General features: G+C 43.4%; 2 protein-coding genes across 2 annotated transcripts; both read right to left on the reverse strand.

The window, feature by feature from the left end:
* Window positions 1–528: 528 nt before the first annotated feature.
* Window positions 529–8,683, reverse strand: DDX47 (DEAD-box helicase 47). Its single transcript, XM_005527709.2, has 12 exons — window positions 8,573–8,683; window positions 7,897–7,990; window positions 6,238–6,426; window positions 5,494–5,565; window positions 4,896–5,014; window positions 4,332–4,403; window positions 4,096–4,212; window positions 3,803–3,949; window positions 3,355–3,492; window positions 1,892–1,962; window positions 1,235–1,364; window positions 529–1,140 (listed from the first exon to the last, which is right to left on the reverse strand). Exons 1-12 carry the CDS (start codon window positions 8,654–8,656, stop codon window positions 1,021–1,023), a joined length of 1,353 nt encoding a protein of 450 aa, XP_005527766.1. The 5' UTR covers window positions 8,657–8,683; the 3' UTR covers window positions 529–1,020.
* A 1,484-nt stretch (window positions 8,684–10,167) lies between these two features.
* Window positions 10,168–14,836, reverse strand: APOLD1 (apolipoprotein L domain containing 1). Its single transcript, XM_014256577.2, has 2 exons — window positions 14,754–14,836; window positions 10,168–12,623 (listed from the first exon to the last, which is right to left on the reverse strand). Exon 2 carries the CDS (start codon window positions 12,616–12,618, stop codon window positions 11,881–11,883), a length of 738 nt encoding a protein of 245 aa, XP_014112052.1. The 5' UTR covers window positions 12,619–12,623; window positions 14,754–14,836; the 3' UTR covers window positions 10,168–11,880.
* Window positions 14,837–15,166: the final 330 nt, after the last annotated feature.

A 15,166-nucleotide genomic window follows, 5' to 3' on the forward strand; every position in this document is an offset into this window, starting at 1 on the left:
TCTCTGCCTACCAGCAGGAACATCCTGTGTGAAAATTTTTATTGTCAATGAGTACCAGCAGTAACCTTCTGGTTTTATACGAATTAAATTTATCTCATTCTTGCAAAAGTCTACTTATCCGGCATGGAACTCTGCCTAAGAGTAACAAAGTTCCCTGCCTAGGGAAACAAAGAGCTTCCCAGGACACCTGTTTTTCTGCACCTCCCAGCTCGTCAGGTGCTTTCCCACGTAAATAGCCCCCTCTTGTGTTCACTTGTAACTACTACGAGAATCGGCCACAAAAACCCCACCCAAAACCCAGACCTATCCTTGATGGTGTCAATCATCAACAGATATTGGATCGAATTCCAAGCAGTGAATAGTTTCATCCTGCTGAAACTCGTTCTCTCTGTGTTGGACCACTCTTCAGCTGACAAATCTAAGGCATTGATGTCACATCTGAATTACTAGGATTGCTAGAAAACCTTCTGGCAGAGCTGATACACAAAGTGAACAGAACAGGTCAGTAACAAGATAAAGAAAACCAGATAGCTTTAAAATTAAGTAAAATATATTTTGAGTTCTCAATGTAACACATCCCTTCACCAAGGCTAGAGCATTATAGCTGTGCTGTGAAAACTCAGTCACTTCTTTTTAATTTTTCCTCTCTCTCTTCTGACAGATCTGACTCCAGATGGGCTCAGTGAGATTGGATAGTGGGACAGGCTGCAGCAGAGCAAAAGCTGCACTCATACTGCACTTCGTAGTGAACAAGCAGGGCCAGACCACAGTTGCTTCCAGGTCCAGAGGTGATGGTCTCTGATGGTGTGTCCCTGAAAGGAAAACTGGTACCATGGTACCAACATGGGCCAAGCTCAGTCTGTAGCTGGTGAAGAAGAAAAGTAGTTTTTTTCCTCAGGGACTGCCAAATTTCATATGTAGTTCTGAAAAAAAATCCACTGGAGGCGGCTTGGTAGACTGTTTTTGATAGCTCAGATAGCCATATAGAGAAAAATAAAAAAAGTCTGTTCAAATACCAAACTAGAAGGCTTTCCTTTTCTTCTTTTTCCCTCCTGCCACCTTATTCCTGACACCAATAGCCTCTTCTGTGTCGTCATCATCATTCCGAGATCGCTTTTTCTCTCCCTGCTCCCGCAGCTCCTGCAAAGCAATCAACAGATTGACCCAGAGTCCTGGCACCTGAAGAAAATCAGACTGCAACAGTGAGGACATGGTCAAAAAAGCCAGCACCCACCATTCGAGCAAACCTCTGTGCCTCAGCCACACGCTCTGTCAGCATCATAACTTCTTCCTCTTGCATGGGGAATGCTGGCAGCTTCTTGCCAATCAGGTGTTCAATGCGCTGGAACAGCTCTACATCATACCTGAGGAAAGACAAGACACCAGCTTGAATCAGCCCTCCTGAGAGGGCCTCAGCTGTCACCACTCAGACTTCACCCCTTATCTCCAGCCCACAGATACTGTTAGTTTGTGCTGATGGTCTCACAAGCAGCTCAGCTGCATCCAAATGATGCTGTTTGGCATGGCTTCTCTGATTTATTCAGCTCATCTGTTCAGAAGTATTTGGCAAAGATTTTCTTTTTAGACAGACACTTCAGTGTTTGTGAAACACCCCCACAGTTACTGAACTTGCATTATATATTTTAAAAATATATAAATATACTGCATAGTCCAGTTAAAACAGTTCTGCTCAATGAATGCCTGCTTCTAGAACTTATCTATCTCCTCCCTCCCCACCCTGGGCTTTGAATTCTCTCCCTTTTAACTAAATAAAACCAACTGGCACTTCAGAATGAAAAGCAGTATTTTAGTTTAAGCCAGGATAAGGTCAGATATTTTCTGCTGTGAAACACAGCTGGAAAGAGTAAGTCTGTTAAATATTATCACTTACTGTGTGACAAAGGTGATAGATTTGCCAGATCTCCCAGCTCGAGCTGTTCTCCCAACTCGATGAATGTAATCCTGGAAAGAATTTTCTTGATAAGCAACAATTTATGTTCACCAAACACAGAACAGATCTTAAGGCAGATCAGCCTATATATTTTCTCTTTAGCAAAGAACAAGAGAATGTCAAGAACTGCCAGGATTAAATGCTCGGGAGGGTGTGCAGCATCAGATTTTGGTAAGAGGTGTAAGTGGAGGCCTAACTTTGGTTTTAACAATTGAATTCTTCTCTTTCTAAACAAGACCAACTCAAATTATTCCAGACTGCAGAAAAAAAGTTGCAATACGTGACCTTTGACAAGACTTCACTCTCACTTTCTTGGAAAGCTAATACTCACTTTCATTTCATTGGAAAGCTAATATTCACAGTGTCCCCGTGACTGCATTTTCAGTCTTGGGATCTAGTGCTCTGCATAGTGCATCTTCCAGAGAAACTCTGACAAGTAGAATTAAACTTGGTAAGCATGATGAAAGAGAAGGTGACTGAGAATTATTCAGAAGAGTCTGATCTATCAAGCATCTTTGGTCAGTATGGTTCTAGGCTGTTTTCCAGGTTTTATACTACATTGTGGAAATTAAAATAGTCCCTTCTTCATACAGGATTTGCAGAGCAAGGATTCTAAGAAAGGATCTGTTCTATGGGTGAGATAAGAGAGAAAAGCACAAAGACCATAATAACACCATTCAAGCTGCTGCCCCAACCTTTTTTTTTTCTTTTTTCTTACTTTTGTGATTTTACAAAATGAGTGTCTTCAAAAGACCTGCCACACTTCCTTCTGTTTCCAAGGCACAGTATCTTTATTCACTGTAAGCAGCAATAGCAATTCCTGAAGTTCACATTAATGGTATGCTTTCTGGAACTAAGCTAAGAAACAGCCACATCCCTGAAATCATACCATACTTTCTGTAAAACAGAGAGTTGGTAACTTACTTTCTTTCCCTTTTGCTGTACTTTTGTGATATGAAGGTGAAACATATTAAGGACACCTTATTTAACCAAATGCTTATTGAATGTCATACTGAGAGATTTTTTTTTTTTTTTTTTTAAGCACAGTTTAAAATATGAAGGCAGACCTGGATCACAGGCAGAGATGATTACATGAAACTAGTAATATGTTAAAACTGTTTTCAGAGCCGTTTAATGTGATAAGGCAAAACATAAAGTCTGAGCAGAAATGCAAAGACACAGAGCATTCCTCACTTCCCCTCTTCACTTACAGGATCACTTCTACAACCCAGGCCATGAGACCATACAGAGGTACCAACTGAATAGAGGAGGCTGAACTACACCTTTCAATGTACAGAATCATGAATTTGGCTTCAGTCAGCAAAACAGAGAAAAGATGTCTCTCTTCCTTTGTCTACCTTCTTTGTCTATCTGTGCTCTCAGTGGCACTCAGAGAGGCTTACCTTAGAGTGTGTAGGAATATCAAAGTTTATCACCACATCCACATGTGGGATGTCCAAACCTCTGCTTGCAACATCAGTGGCCAGCAGAATAGAACGTGCCTTTGCCTTAAACTTGTTTAGAGAGCCCAAACGTTTATTCTGGAAACAGGACAAAAAGGGAATGAGAGAATAACACTCATTCTAGTTTCTAGTTAAAATGCTCTTGTTAAAATACCATCACAAAAGAACTGGGGGAGAAACTACTCAAAAAATTCACTTCTCTAATTTTTTTTTTTTAATATTACAGAATCAGGGGCAGCATTCACATGAGTTAAATTTATATGGATCAGTCCAGTCCACTAGCTGTGAAATACTCCTCCTGCAAGGCAGGTGTGACTCAGTATGGTGCAGCCCATTTCCCAAGCCCCAGGCCCCCTGCCTGCTCTATTCTGTGGGGTCATGCCCATACCTGACTCATCTGCCCATGGAGGGGAATGGCAGTGAAGCCCAGGTTGCGAAGCAGTAGAGCAGTCCTCTGAGTATTGTTACATGTACTACAGAATATCATGAAAGAGTTACCAGCCAGTTCATTCAAGATATAAACCAGATAGCTGTCCTGTAAAGAAACAGAGAGAGAATTCAAAAAACCCCAGAGATAATCACGTGTGCAACGTTAAGTCTAGGACTCAGAAAATGACAAGATATTGGACATGGTGGGAACAAGAAAAGGCAATAAGAGTGAAGAAACAGAAGTGCCATTACCTTGAATTTGGAGGGGATGAAAATGTAGTACTGTTGCAGTTTTTCAACTGTCTGGTACTTGGAAGAAACAGCACATTTAACAGGATTCTTCAGAGCAGCACGCTGGAGTTTTTGAACCTGGTAAGATCAATGAAATTTAGTTGGACAGAAATCTTACCAAAAAATTACATTAATACAGTCTAGTCAAGAAGATAGCCTGATGGAAGGAGAACTAAAACAAATTAGTCTGCTCCCACCTTCTTGGTCATGGTGGCAGAAAACAAGAATGTCTTCCTGTCTCGAGGAATCACTTTTAGTATCTTATCCACCTGTGAAAAAATAAGGATATGGAAATACTAAATACTACAAGAAAGCAAGACACAAGCCTTCCACAAATATAAAGATCATCCACATGAAAAGTAAGGCATGTGTAAACATATAGTAGGAACAAATTTTTTCTCTTCTAAAGGGAAGGTGTAGGCTGATATCTTGTTGACAATTAGGAAGTGTGAACTCCAAAAGTCCAGCAGTGCAAATATCAGGCAATGTTTCTGCAGGAATGTGTGTGTGATTGTTTTCTACACTACCTACATTCTACATCAGGCTCTCCAGAGACAAAGTGCCTCCTACTGTCTTGGCAGTGCTCTGCAGAACTCTGCTCTGTTCTAATCCAACCACAGACTTTTGTGTAATTATTAGATCTTAGTTACAATTTACTATTAATTTCTACAGAGCAGCTCAGTGTTTATTATGTGACCATATAAAGTGATTTTAAAGGGACTCATCTGGTATTCCAAACTTGTCTTTTAGCAGTTTCCTACCTCTGTCTCAAAATCCATGTTAAGAATCCGGTCAGCCTCATCCATCACTAGGAACTTCAGAGCTCGTAAGTTGAAGCCCTTTGTGTTCTCCAGATGATCAACTAGACGGCCAGGGGTTGCTAGCAACAGCATCATGAGAGCAAATTCAGAATGAAAGCAGAGGAAAAGATCAAACAGGTAAGAGAGCTGTCCATCCCAGAAATGGGATTATTTGCCCAAGAAAAGTAAAGATTGCTTTGTGGGAATAACTTTTTCATACAGTATCTTCACAGAGTGTTTTGAAATAAGACTAATGGAGTAAGACTCTTTGAAGAATGTCCTAAAAAGAAGACTGTAGACAAGTTGTACTGTGAAAGATGAGACCAGCATTTAAAATACTTGAGGAGAATGAAAGAACAAGCCCAAAGCACTCTAGGTCTAGCAGGAAGGCTTTAGAATGAGCTTGCAGTAACAAAGTTACTGGTGGATACTTTAGAAACATTAACAAGCCAGTACTCAGAGCTTGGGATAAAAAACAAATGAAAATGTACTCTCCTTTCTTTGGTTAGCTGCAGTTTGGTAACACTCATACTCCCCCATCCCCAGCACATCCACTTACCAATGATAACATGTGGTTTCTTGGCTAAGGCCAGAGATTGCGACATCGCATCAATTCCACCCACAATAACCGCTGCAGGACAAACAGAGTGCAGTGAATCCCTCAGTGCAGCACCAGCACTGGCACTGTAGTGTTCACTCCTACTGCCCACCACCCACAGCGATTCTGTACAAATGAAAAGCTACTTCTTTTTATGAGAATTTACTTTACTTTAGCATATCTGACCTTCCTAGGCTTCTTAAGCCATACAATTAATTCCTTACTGGCCACAAGTATTTTATTTTCACAGCTCAAGAGCTACAAGCAGAGTCTATTCCTTGCAGTTCAACTCGGCTGCAAAAATACAGGAATTCTAAAAATACCCACAAAGCTTTTTTTAAGAGATTATCTAAAGAATCAATACAGACAGTCTGAAAGGAAGATTAAACTACACACCATAGCAGGGAGCTAGCTCTAAGCAATTTCACTGGACACAAGCCCACTGTTGAGAACATTCTCTTCTACTTCCACCTTTAACTATTTAGACACAGAATGCAGAAGAGCTGTAGACCACTCCAAGAGGAAACACCATACAGTCTTTTTTTTCTCAAACCTTATACCAGATCTCTGTCTTCCTGCAGCGTAAGCTTTCCTCCCTCACATTTTCTTCAACCCCTCATACAAATCCTCTATTTTTATCTTTGCAATCTCCAGGTGACAAATGCTTTCAGAAAAAACTGGTCCAATACCATAAAAGCTACTTACTACTTTGAACACCGATGGAAGATCCAAGAGCTTCAAACTGCTCTGAGATTTGAAAGGCCAGCTCCCTGGTTGGTGTGAGGACAAGAGCAAATAATCGCTGAGGTGTTTCCAGCAGTGCCTGAAGAATTGGCAAAGCAAAGGCTCCTGTTTTTCCAGAGCCAGTTTCTGCCAGTCCAATGACGTCTCTGCCTGCAAGAAAGAGCAAGGGAGCAAAAAACTGTTACACATCCAGAACAGGGAAAGAAGACTTTAAAGCACTGTGCAACAAAACACAAGAATTCCCTAAGGGCAGAAAAAAAGGCAGACACACAGAAGGAAAAAAAACCAAACAACAAAACAAAGGGCCAAACCAAAGAATTTTAGAATCTCTCTGAAGCATTTTTAGACTGTGGTTTGATTTGTACAATGATTACAGTCTCAGTAGTCAATTTTCTAGTTACATTTCCGATATTGTACAGGGTTTCATACAAACCTTAGGTTCAAAATTAATTTTACTTTATTATGTCTCAAATCTGACATCAGTTTACAGCTTAATAACTCCATTTCACTATTCTAATTCAAATGTTGTCTGTTTTCTGGCTTAGGAGGAAACAAACTGCAGTGTTTGAGACTTCAGTCACACAAACTACACGACAACAGCACTACCAAACTCACATTTCACAAGCCACAATTGTCCCAGCGATTAAGAGAGTAATCTAAACCAGTTTGCAGTAGGAAGGGTAGGACAGAAAGTCTTTTGCCCCCAAACACTGCAGACAACCAGGTGGAATTCATCAGTAGAATCCATTATGATCTCCTAAACTCATACAATCAAGAAGATGCTAACAACAGACTTTACACTGGAATCAATTTCTCAGGAGTGCAGTCTTTGTGCTTGTTTTTTTACTCCTCCAAGAAAATCTTATATGTGTAGGAAAAGAGTCTGACAAAAGTTAAATGGTAGGACAGAGCAGATACTGAAGTTTGTTCCCATTCTGTCACTATATCGCTCCTTTCCTCCCTGAGAGTGTTTTGGGATTTTTTTCTTTTTAAAAATAAATTTCTCTAGGCAGAAATGTCTGCTGAATTCAGTAATTTATTTTTTGCAATTCCAGAATGCTTATAGAAAGTCACTGTGGTTTGGTTATTACTCTCTTCAGAAATCTAATTTCGAAGAGTTGCCTGCTCACAGCAAAGCAAGTTATACACACTACAGAATCAGTCAAGGCATCTTCACTTTCAGTCTCACATACACACACACACTATGTCTCTATCAGAAGCAGCACAGTCCAAAACCTATTGGAATCTTCCTGTGTATCCCTGAGTATTTCAGAAACAAAATTATCAATGTGGACTAGCAATTCAAATTATTAATAAGAGTTCTATTTAACAAGAAGTGTCAGAACTACACAAAAATGTTGTGTACCCATTTGAACAATGGTACCCATTGAACAATGTACCCATTTGAAAGTTTGTGACTCCAGGCATTGTTATAGGATAAACTAGTATTCTAAGCTCCACCTGGGAAGGAAACAGAATGAATATGAAAACTACTTCTAGACAGAGATCCTCAACAATGAAGAAGTTGGGACACACTGATCCTTCTCACTCAGCAAAATTTGTTCACATAGAGCTCCTGGAGCAGTCCCCAGTTCAGGATCAAAGAATTACACTGCTCACCTTGGAGAGCCACTGGAATAGCCTCAATCTGGATCTTCGTTGGCACCTTCCATCCCAGCTGGTCACAAGCTTCACACAGGACATCTGTCACTCCCTGGACATTAGTGACAAGAAAAAAGGGAAACAGTCATCCCCAAAAAGACCGAAATTAAATCACAGAGTTAAATTAAATGCATGCTGAAACAGAGCCAACTTGTCTCTAGCAGAGACAAACCCGAGCAGGCCCCCAGTGCAACTCTCCGAAAGGACAGGCTGCTCAGAGTGATCCCCAGTTGCATCAGTATCTTCACAGGATTTGTTCAAGTCTGTTAGAGATGACTATGGCAGGAAGAATATGGTCGGTTTTACGCTAGTTTACACAAAGAACTTCCCTCTTCACACATAACTATCTCTTCACCTCAGGGGTGACCCATGACCATAGAAAACAAAAAACAACACGTCAAGTTAAGACAACTTGAAGACAGCGGCGATGGGAGCAGCAAAGCCGAACCCAAGGGGACAGCGGCCGAGCGCCTGCAGCTCCTGCCCGGGCCCGGCACCGCTGCCCGCCCAGCGCCACACGTGTCTGCCCCGCAGGGACACGGGGCCGACCGGGAGCTCCCCCGGCCTCATCCTCACGCTCCTCGGGACAGGGCAGAGAGCACCGGGAACAGAAGCGGCTCCAGCCCAGCCTCACCAAGTCCTTGAAACTCCGCGACTCCTCCGCCGCCGGCTCCTGCTCCGGCTCCGCCGCCGACCCTTCCTCCTCGCCTGCCGCCATCTTGGCCCGCCTCCTGCCGGTGCAGCGCAGAGCACTCTGGGAGCTGTAGTCTTCCTCGGGGCGCGACGGGATTTGTAGTTCCGGGGAGAGAGCCGAGCGGAGCGGGTGGGATTTCTCTCGAGTGCGAGAGGTGGCCAGGGCAGGGAAATACAAAATAAACGGAACTGTGGCAACTCATATCATTAAATGAGAGAGTACAGGATAAGAATAAACGCAAACACTCTCCCAGTTCGCTTGATTGCTGCTGTTGTGACTCAGACCTGCAAGTGCTTGATGAGAGGTGAAAATGGATGTGCATTTAATGACCATCCAGGGAGTGCAGCATCAAAATATCACCACGATGGAAGTTTCTGTGTCATTGGTTTCCATCTGGTCCGGGCGTAACATCTGTGATCTCTATTCCTGGTGCTGATTGCAGAAGGGCAACCCTGCATTTGGGTGAGGTTTTTTTGTTTTAGGGAAAAGAAGGCTAACATACGAAATGTTAGGGTTAGATGTTCAGGCTTCAAAAGGACGGCAGAGCTGGCTCCAAGATGAAACGCATGGCTTTATTTCTGAGCAGACTTCGCTTTCTCTGGGAAAGCTGCCTGGGCCTGCTCTCAGTGGAAATGCTGATATACTTCAGCATCTGTCCCTGGATTCCAAGCGTGGCATTTCCTCTGCTGCCAGAACAATGAAGAAAGTGAGAGGAAATACAAAGGAACTCTCTGCGTGACAAAAAGAAGAGGAAACCTGAAACAATTCATGGGCAGGAGTGAAATGAATGAAAAAATGAAACTGCTGCATCCCACTGTGCTTAGGAGCAATGATAAATAAAAAAAAACCCCACGCCCGAAACCCCCTGTGTAGATGCTCATTGTTACCTTATGTTTCTAAAATTACAGCAGTCTGTGCCATCAGCTTGCTGTATATCATTAGTGCTAAAGGTTAAGCCTGGCCAGCACGTAGACATGAACCCCTGTAAGGGTCACTGGGATGCCTCAGGAAATGGAGTCAGGGATGTGGCAGGAAGTCACTGCTTGTGGTTCTTTATTGAACTCCTTGCCCATATAATATGGTGCTGTTTCAGTGGGGAGCAGGGTGGAGCAATTCTATTCTGGTGAAATTCCAGTTTGTGTAATTCCCTATTGTCAATAGATGTATTAGAATTAAAGTTTTCTCCTGTCCTAAACTGCCATTGGGGGCATTCATGCACAATAAAATAAATATACAGCTTCTAAGTAGTAATTCCTTTTTTGTGCTTTTCAGTACAGGATACTGAAGATTATACTGGATTTAGAAATTGTCACTCCATGGCTTTTAAACTTGGCTTTTAAACAAATATGCTCCTAGCTCTACTGCATGTTACAGGTCAGTCTTCCTTGGCAGGGGCAGGGTGAGAGCATCCCAAGCATATGAATTTTAGTGCAGATATAATGTCAGCTATTTTGTAAAGGGTGCATAATGTGACAGGATGGACAATATGTACAGCATGTCACCTCCAGGTGTGCAGAGAGACACTGACACAAAAGTGCTTCATATTCATTTATTCAAATCAGCAGTGTACTTGTTCATTTCTGTCAAACAGGCAGGGATATCAAAAGCATTTGAGTCCCACTCTGGGGAACCAGAGCTTTTATTTGTCTTACAACATATTAACACAAATGTTGATATCATGGAAAGACAAAAAGGACAAGGGTTCAAGCTTTATGAAATGGAGTGTTGCCCTCCTTAAGAGTTTGGTCAGTGCTACAGAATTTCAGAGTAGATTTCCCCAATCATTTGGATTTGTGCCTGCACAGGGAAGTTTCCCTTATCCACTGGGGCATGCTTGTGGAGGGAATTACCTCTGCATTAATTCTTCTAGTCGCCTCAAGCTAGTTTCAGGGTCTCTTCCTTGTACCTCTTTCAGGTACTGACATGATCCCCATCATCACCATGCTTGGGTATTTCTCAGTGAGACGATCCCAGAAACATCCTTGTGAGGTAGGGAAGTGCTGCTATGCCCATTTTTAGACAGGAAACTGAGGTACTTATGGCTCAAAACCACAGAGGGTGTATTTAGCAGAACAGTCACTTGAAACAGGGTCCCAGTCCTTGCTCCTGCTTTGTAGGGGCTCTGCCACTGAATCATCCTACTCCTCTCTACCCCTCCTGAGTATTAGTACCCGCATATATTTCACTAATATGAAGCTTTCCCTGGGAAGCATTGCTAGGTGTACGTGTAGCTTTCCAGGAGTGCTGCCTCCCTCCTCACAGATGATGCACTGTGGGTCTCACAGGCTGCTTGACTATATGGAGAGTGGCACCTCCACCTCCCAGGTGTGCTCCCATCACAGTGGGGCTCTGTCTGAGACCAGTAACACCAACCTATGCTTCCCTTCCTGCTGCAGGAGATACAACTGCTTCCTTCTGCCAGTGCCCTGAGGCAGACTGATCCCAGGGTCACTCTTCTTCTCTCTCTTTTGCCTCCTAAGATCTATTGTCACTGTTTGACTGTGTTTCACCTATTTAACAATTGCCAGCATTCAGGTCGTGCTTTCCATTTCCTACAGGAATTTGCCCTCCCTCACAGCAAAATAACAGGTAACTTGCTCTCACGTGCTTCAGACTTGCTTTTACTCTGAAAAACAAGAGCTTTCCTTTAGAACAGAGGCCTCCTTAAAAAAAATACATATATGTATATATGTATGTACGTAGGTATGTATGTATGTATATATGTATATACACTTTTAAATACAATATCATAACCTTCAAATCATTCTATGTAAATAAATAGAATACAAACATCACAGTTCTCAGTCTGGAGAAGTTTCTTCATAAGGGATAAATTCTGGCCCTGCTCTTTCACCCTGCGATGGTGAACTATCCATACAGTCCGTCATATCTGGAGCTGCTTCTTTCTACAGCCTTTCCAGATGTACCTTGGTAGTGGGATTCTCTACTGGAAATTGGCAGCTGCTGGCTTTTTTAGGGTACTCCAGCCTCTGTACCTCACACAGATTCATAAGCTGTTTACAAACCAAGTTCAGTCAGCATCAAGTATTTCATCAGCCTCCTGACCTACTTCTTTTTGCTGCCTTGGGGAAGCAGAGCAGTGGAGATGGCTGGGGAAACAGGGGGTGCAGAACGTCCACCTCGTGGCATCAGCACCGTGAACTGTAATACACAGGTAGCGGTGCTAATGGTTACAGTTAATAATGTAATGTCTCCAAACCCAGTTTTAATAAGGGCCAAACACTGTTTCAGGATGTTCTCAGGATCTCGGCAGCGGTTTTAGCACCCAAGTTGAGTCTCCTTGTACAGGGAGAAAGCTCTGTTCTGGACTCAAGAAGATCACAGACTTTATCCATTGCCCTGGTGCAGGTCTCGAGGTTGTCAGCCAGCTTCTGGATTTTGGCCTTCAGCACAGCCTGGCTTACTTTGGTGACCTCCTTTGTGTATTCTGGCACAAGGAAGCTGTGGGAGCCGCAGAAGACCATGAAGCAGACGGAGTTGTAGAGCGAGATGGATGCCCTCTTCTCTGACTGGCGCAGCGTGGGGTCGCCAGGGCCCTGCCCCCGGCGAAGGAACTCCAGGCAGCCGAGTATTTCCCTCATCTGTTTCCGACAAGTCATTGCAATTTCCTGCACCTTCCTCACCTCCCGGGAATTGCAGAGCACTAAGGAGAGGTCGGAAGTGATGCTGACGGCCCCTCCAGCCGTGGCCAGGCCCAGGCCCACAGCCGACGCCAGGAGAGAGGCTCCCAACGTTGCCGGGCTCAGGGACAGCCCCAGGATGGCCGTGACTGCTCCTGCAGCAGTCAGGGTGCTCCCACTGACATTGGCAATCAGGGACCTCTTGCGGAGCTTGTTGAGTTTACGAGCTGCCTTGTGAAGGTGAGCGATTTGGCCACGCAGCCTCCGTCTCTGGTCCAGCAGGGCTACGTGGAAGTGGTGCGTGGGGTCTGGTGTTGGTGGGAAAGCAGCACTGTTCCTCTCCATGGCTTCTGTCCAGAAAAAGAAGAGTCTGGGTTGGGATTTATGTCAAAAACTTCCCATGAGACATGCTCATCCTGGACCACCATTTCAGGGATGGCATCCAGCCAAATTTTTGTTGATTCACCCAGCTACAAGAAAGGTTTTCCATCTGCACACACGTGCACACTCACGTACACACACATACCCATATGAATGTGTACATTTAATTATGTAGTCCATTGTAACTTTGAGACAGAAACTTTAAGGTGTTTTCCTTTAATCCCTGCAAAGACTAAAATATCCTGAGGGCTGGGGTCAGAGGTGCTGTTACCATTATCTTTGTGAAGACACAAAACGTCTCTTCAAACCCTGGGGACAGAAATTCCCCTGAGATTAGATGGCTCAGTGCCTAGAAAGCAATGCTGCCAGAATTAATCTGTTGTCCCCCTGATGGGATTCAGAGGATCTGCAATATAGAGGTGCATCTTTCACAAGAAAGGTCAGACTCCAAAGAGGTGAAAGCCACCATCCCAGGTTTTTTTTTAGCGGTGATTTCCTTTTAAAGGAGGACAGAGGGAAACTGCAGAGTGGATTCTATGTCTGGATTTTCCATATAGGAGGTGAGGAGCTTATTAATGCCTTTTAAGCTTCAGCAACTCAATGCCCTGCAGCATTTTTTTTTTTTTCCTATTGTAACCTGGTGTCAGTGTATGAGCAAAGATGGGAGATATTGTTCTGTGGTGCTTAGTCCAACCTGTGGCCATAAATACCCAGTTACAGTGGCAGGGAGGCCTACAAACCTTGTTTAAAAGAGTCGTGAAGAGCACATCAGAAAAGCAGGCCCATTTTTAGTCTGCACTCCCTTGTGGATGGGAGAACAGGGGAAATACAGAGGCCTGTGAATAGAAAAGGCTTGGAAACTGCTGGCTGTGGAAAACCTCCCCCAGCAAGATAGCAGGAGAGCCTTCACTTCTAGAAGATGAATCTTCAGTGTTTCTGTGCTATGCAATCTCTGTTTGCTGTCTCTGTTCTTTGCCACAAGGGCAGAAAAAAATGTTCCAATAACATTTTCAGGTTTTCCTAGGGCTGCAAAATGCTTTACAAAGGAACCCTAACCCTGCTTACAGGGAACCTGAGGCAACAGAGTCAACAGGAGTGATGTAGCTGATTGTATGGTGGAAGCAGGGTTTCTGTGCTTCACAACACCGCATTGTGCACACAGCTGTGATGCCTCTGCACCTAGCAAGGTCCAGCCATAGGGCTGAGAAGCTGTTTGGAGCCCATAATGCCCTTACAGCCAAAAGGAGTCTCTGTAGGAGAAAGACCCTGCTACTAAGCCAACTGAATAAAACTATTCATTGCTGCAGGCACCTTTTCACTTCTAAGCCTTCTGTGCTGTGGGAACTACAGGTGCCTGGTCCCTCATAAAGTTACACTATGTAGTTAGGATTCTTGGGGCTTCATTCTGTAGAATCCTCGTGTTTTAGGAGGAGAAAACTTTGTTTGTACCATAAATAGTCTTTCCATCCGGAAGTGTATTCATAAATAATTCTCACTGCAGTATTTCCCCCTTCTGCTGGCTTGTCCTGATCCATCTCACACGGATCCTTTAAGAAGCCCACCATGCCCTGCAGAAATGCCCCCAGTTTGTCTTGGTGTCATTGGGTCATTTGAATCACTTGGTAAATTGTGCTTCTCTCAGCTGGAGGCTGTCCCCTATTATTTTTACACTATAATTAGAAATAAAGCTGGAAGCAAAAGGACTAACACTAATCTAAATGGATACCAGCATTGAAATGAACAATGAGCATATCATCAATAACTTAACAGATCAATATGATGATCATTAAATGTGTCAACTCCTGTAGCCTCTTAACAATTTGTTCTGAAGATTTAGTTGCTGAGAACTGTCTCAGGTAATAACAGCGACTCTCACTGAATTATGAGAACAATCATTCAATATAGAGCACTGGCCATGTAGTGATGCAAATCTTTTGCTATTGACTAATGCCAGTACAAAGGAAAAAAAAAAAAAATCCAACCCCTGCTCTTAGAGAAAAATCTCCCCAACAATAAAGGTATACATAAGTCAAAAACTTGCAAACACTTTCCTAATAGAGTACTCAGAGACACTCCAAAAATTACTGGTTCAAACTTACCTTCGGTTTCCAGCCACTCTCCCAGAAGACAAATTTTGATCTGTTTCTGGAGGAGACCAATTTATAGCTCCTGTGGACCAATTGCTGTGATGGGAATGCTTTGCCTCATACTGGGAGTTTGCCATTTCCTGCTCTCCCTGTGCAGGAGGATGTGACACACTGGAAAGTGACCTGTGGGACAGTGAGCACACATCAAGTTCAGGAAACGATCCCTGCGAATGAACATTGTGTGTTCGCTTTTCCTGAATTGTAGGGTGAAAAAAAAGTTTAAAAATCGCAGCCTATTCCTGGCTCTGAGGTAGTGCAGACATTCCCTGCAGGGAGCAGTTGCCTTTCCTTTCCCTGAAATAGCAACTGACTTTACTCTGTGCGGGAGCTGCCAATTGCTTGGTGACTTAAGTTTCCCTCCACTA

This window comes from Pseudopodoces humilis, chromosome 5 (assembly GCF_049639895.1).
Source record: "Pseudopodoces humilis isolate 2021_Gansu_Grassland_sample_001 chromosome 5, ASM4963989v1, whole genome shotgun sequence".
NCBI classification, from domain to species: domain Eukaryota; kingdom Metazoa; phylum Chordata; class Aves; order Passeriformes; family Paridae; genus Pseudopodoces; species Pseudopodoces humilis.

Bases quoted from the DNA above. Each gene is read 5' to 3' on its own strand.
- APOLD1 (XM_014256577.2), bottom strand. From the start codon at position 12,618: ATGGAGAGGAACAGTGCTGCTTTCCCACCAACACCAGACCCCACGCAC.
- DDX47 (XM_005527709.2), bottom strand. From the start codon at position 8,656: ATGGCGGCAGGCGAGGAGGAAGGGTCGGCGGCGGAGCCGGAGCAGGAG. The intron at 4,404-4,895 runs GTAGGAAACTGC...ATTTTTTCACAG, and splicing joins ACATGGATTTTGAGACAGAG to GTGGATAAGATACTAAAAGT. The intron at 1,963-3,354 runs GTAAGCCTCTCT...AATTCTTTCCAG, and splicing joins ATATTCCTACACACTCTAAG to GATTACATTCATCGAGTTGG.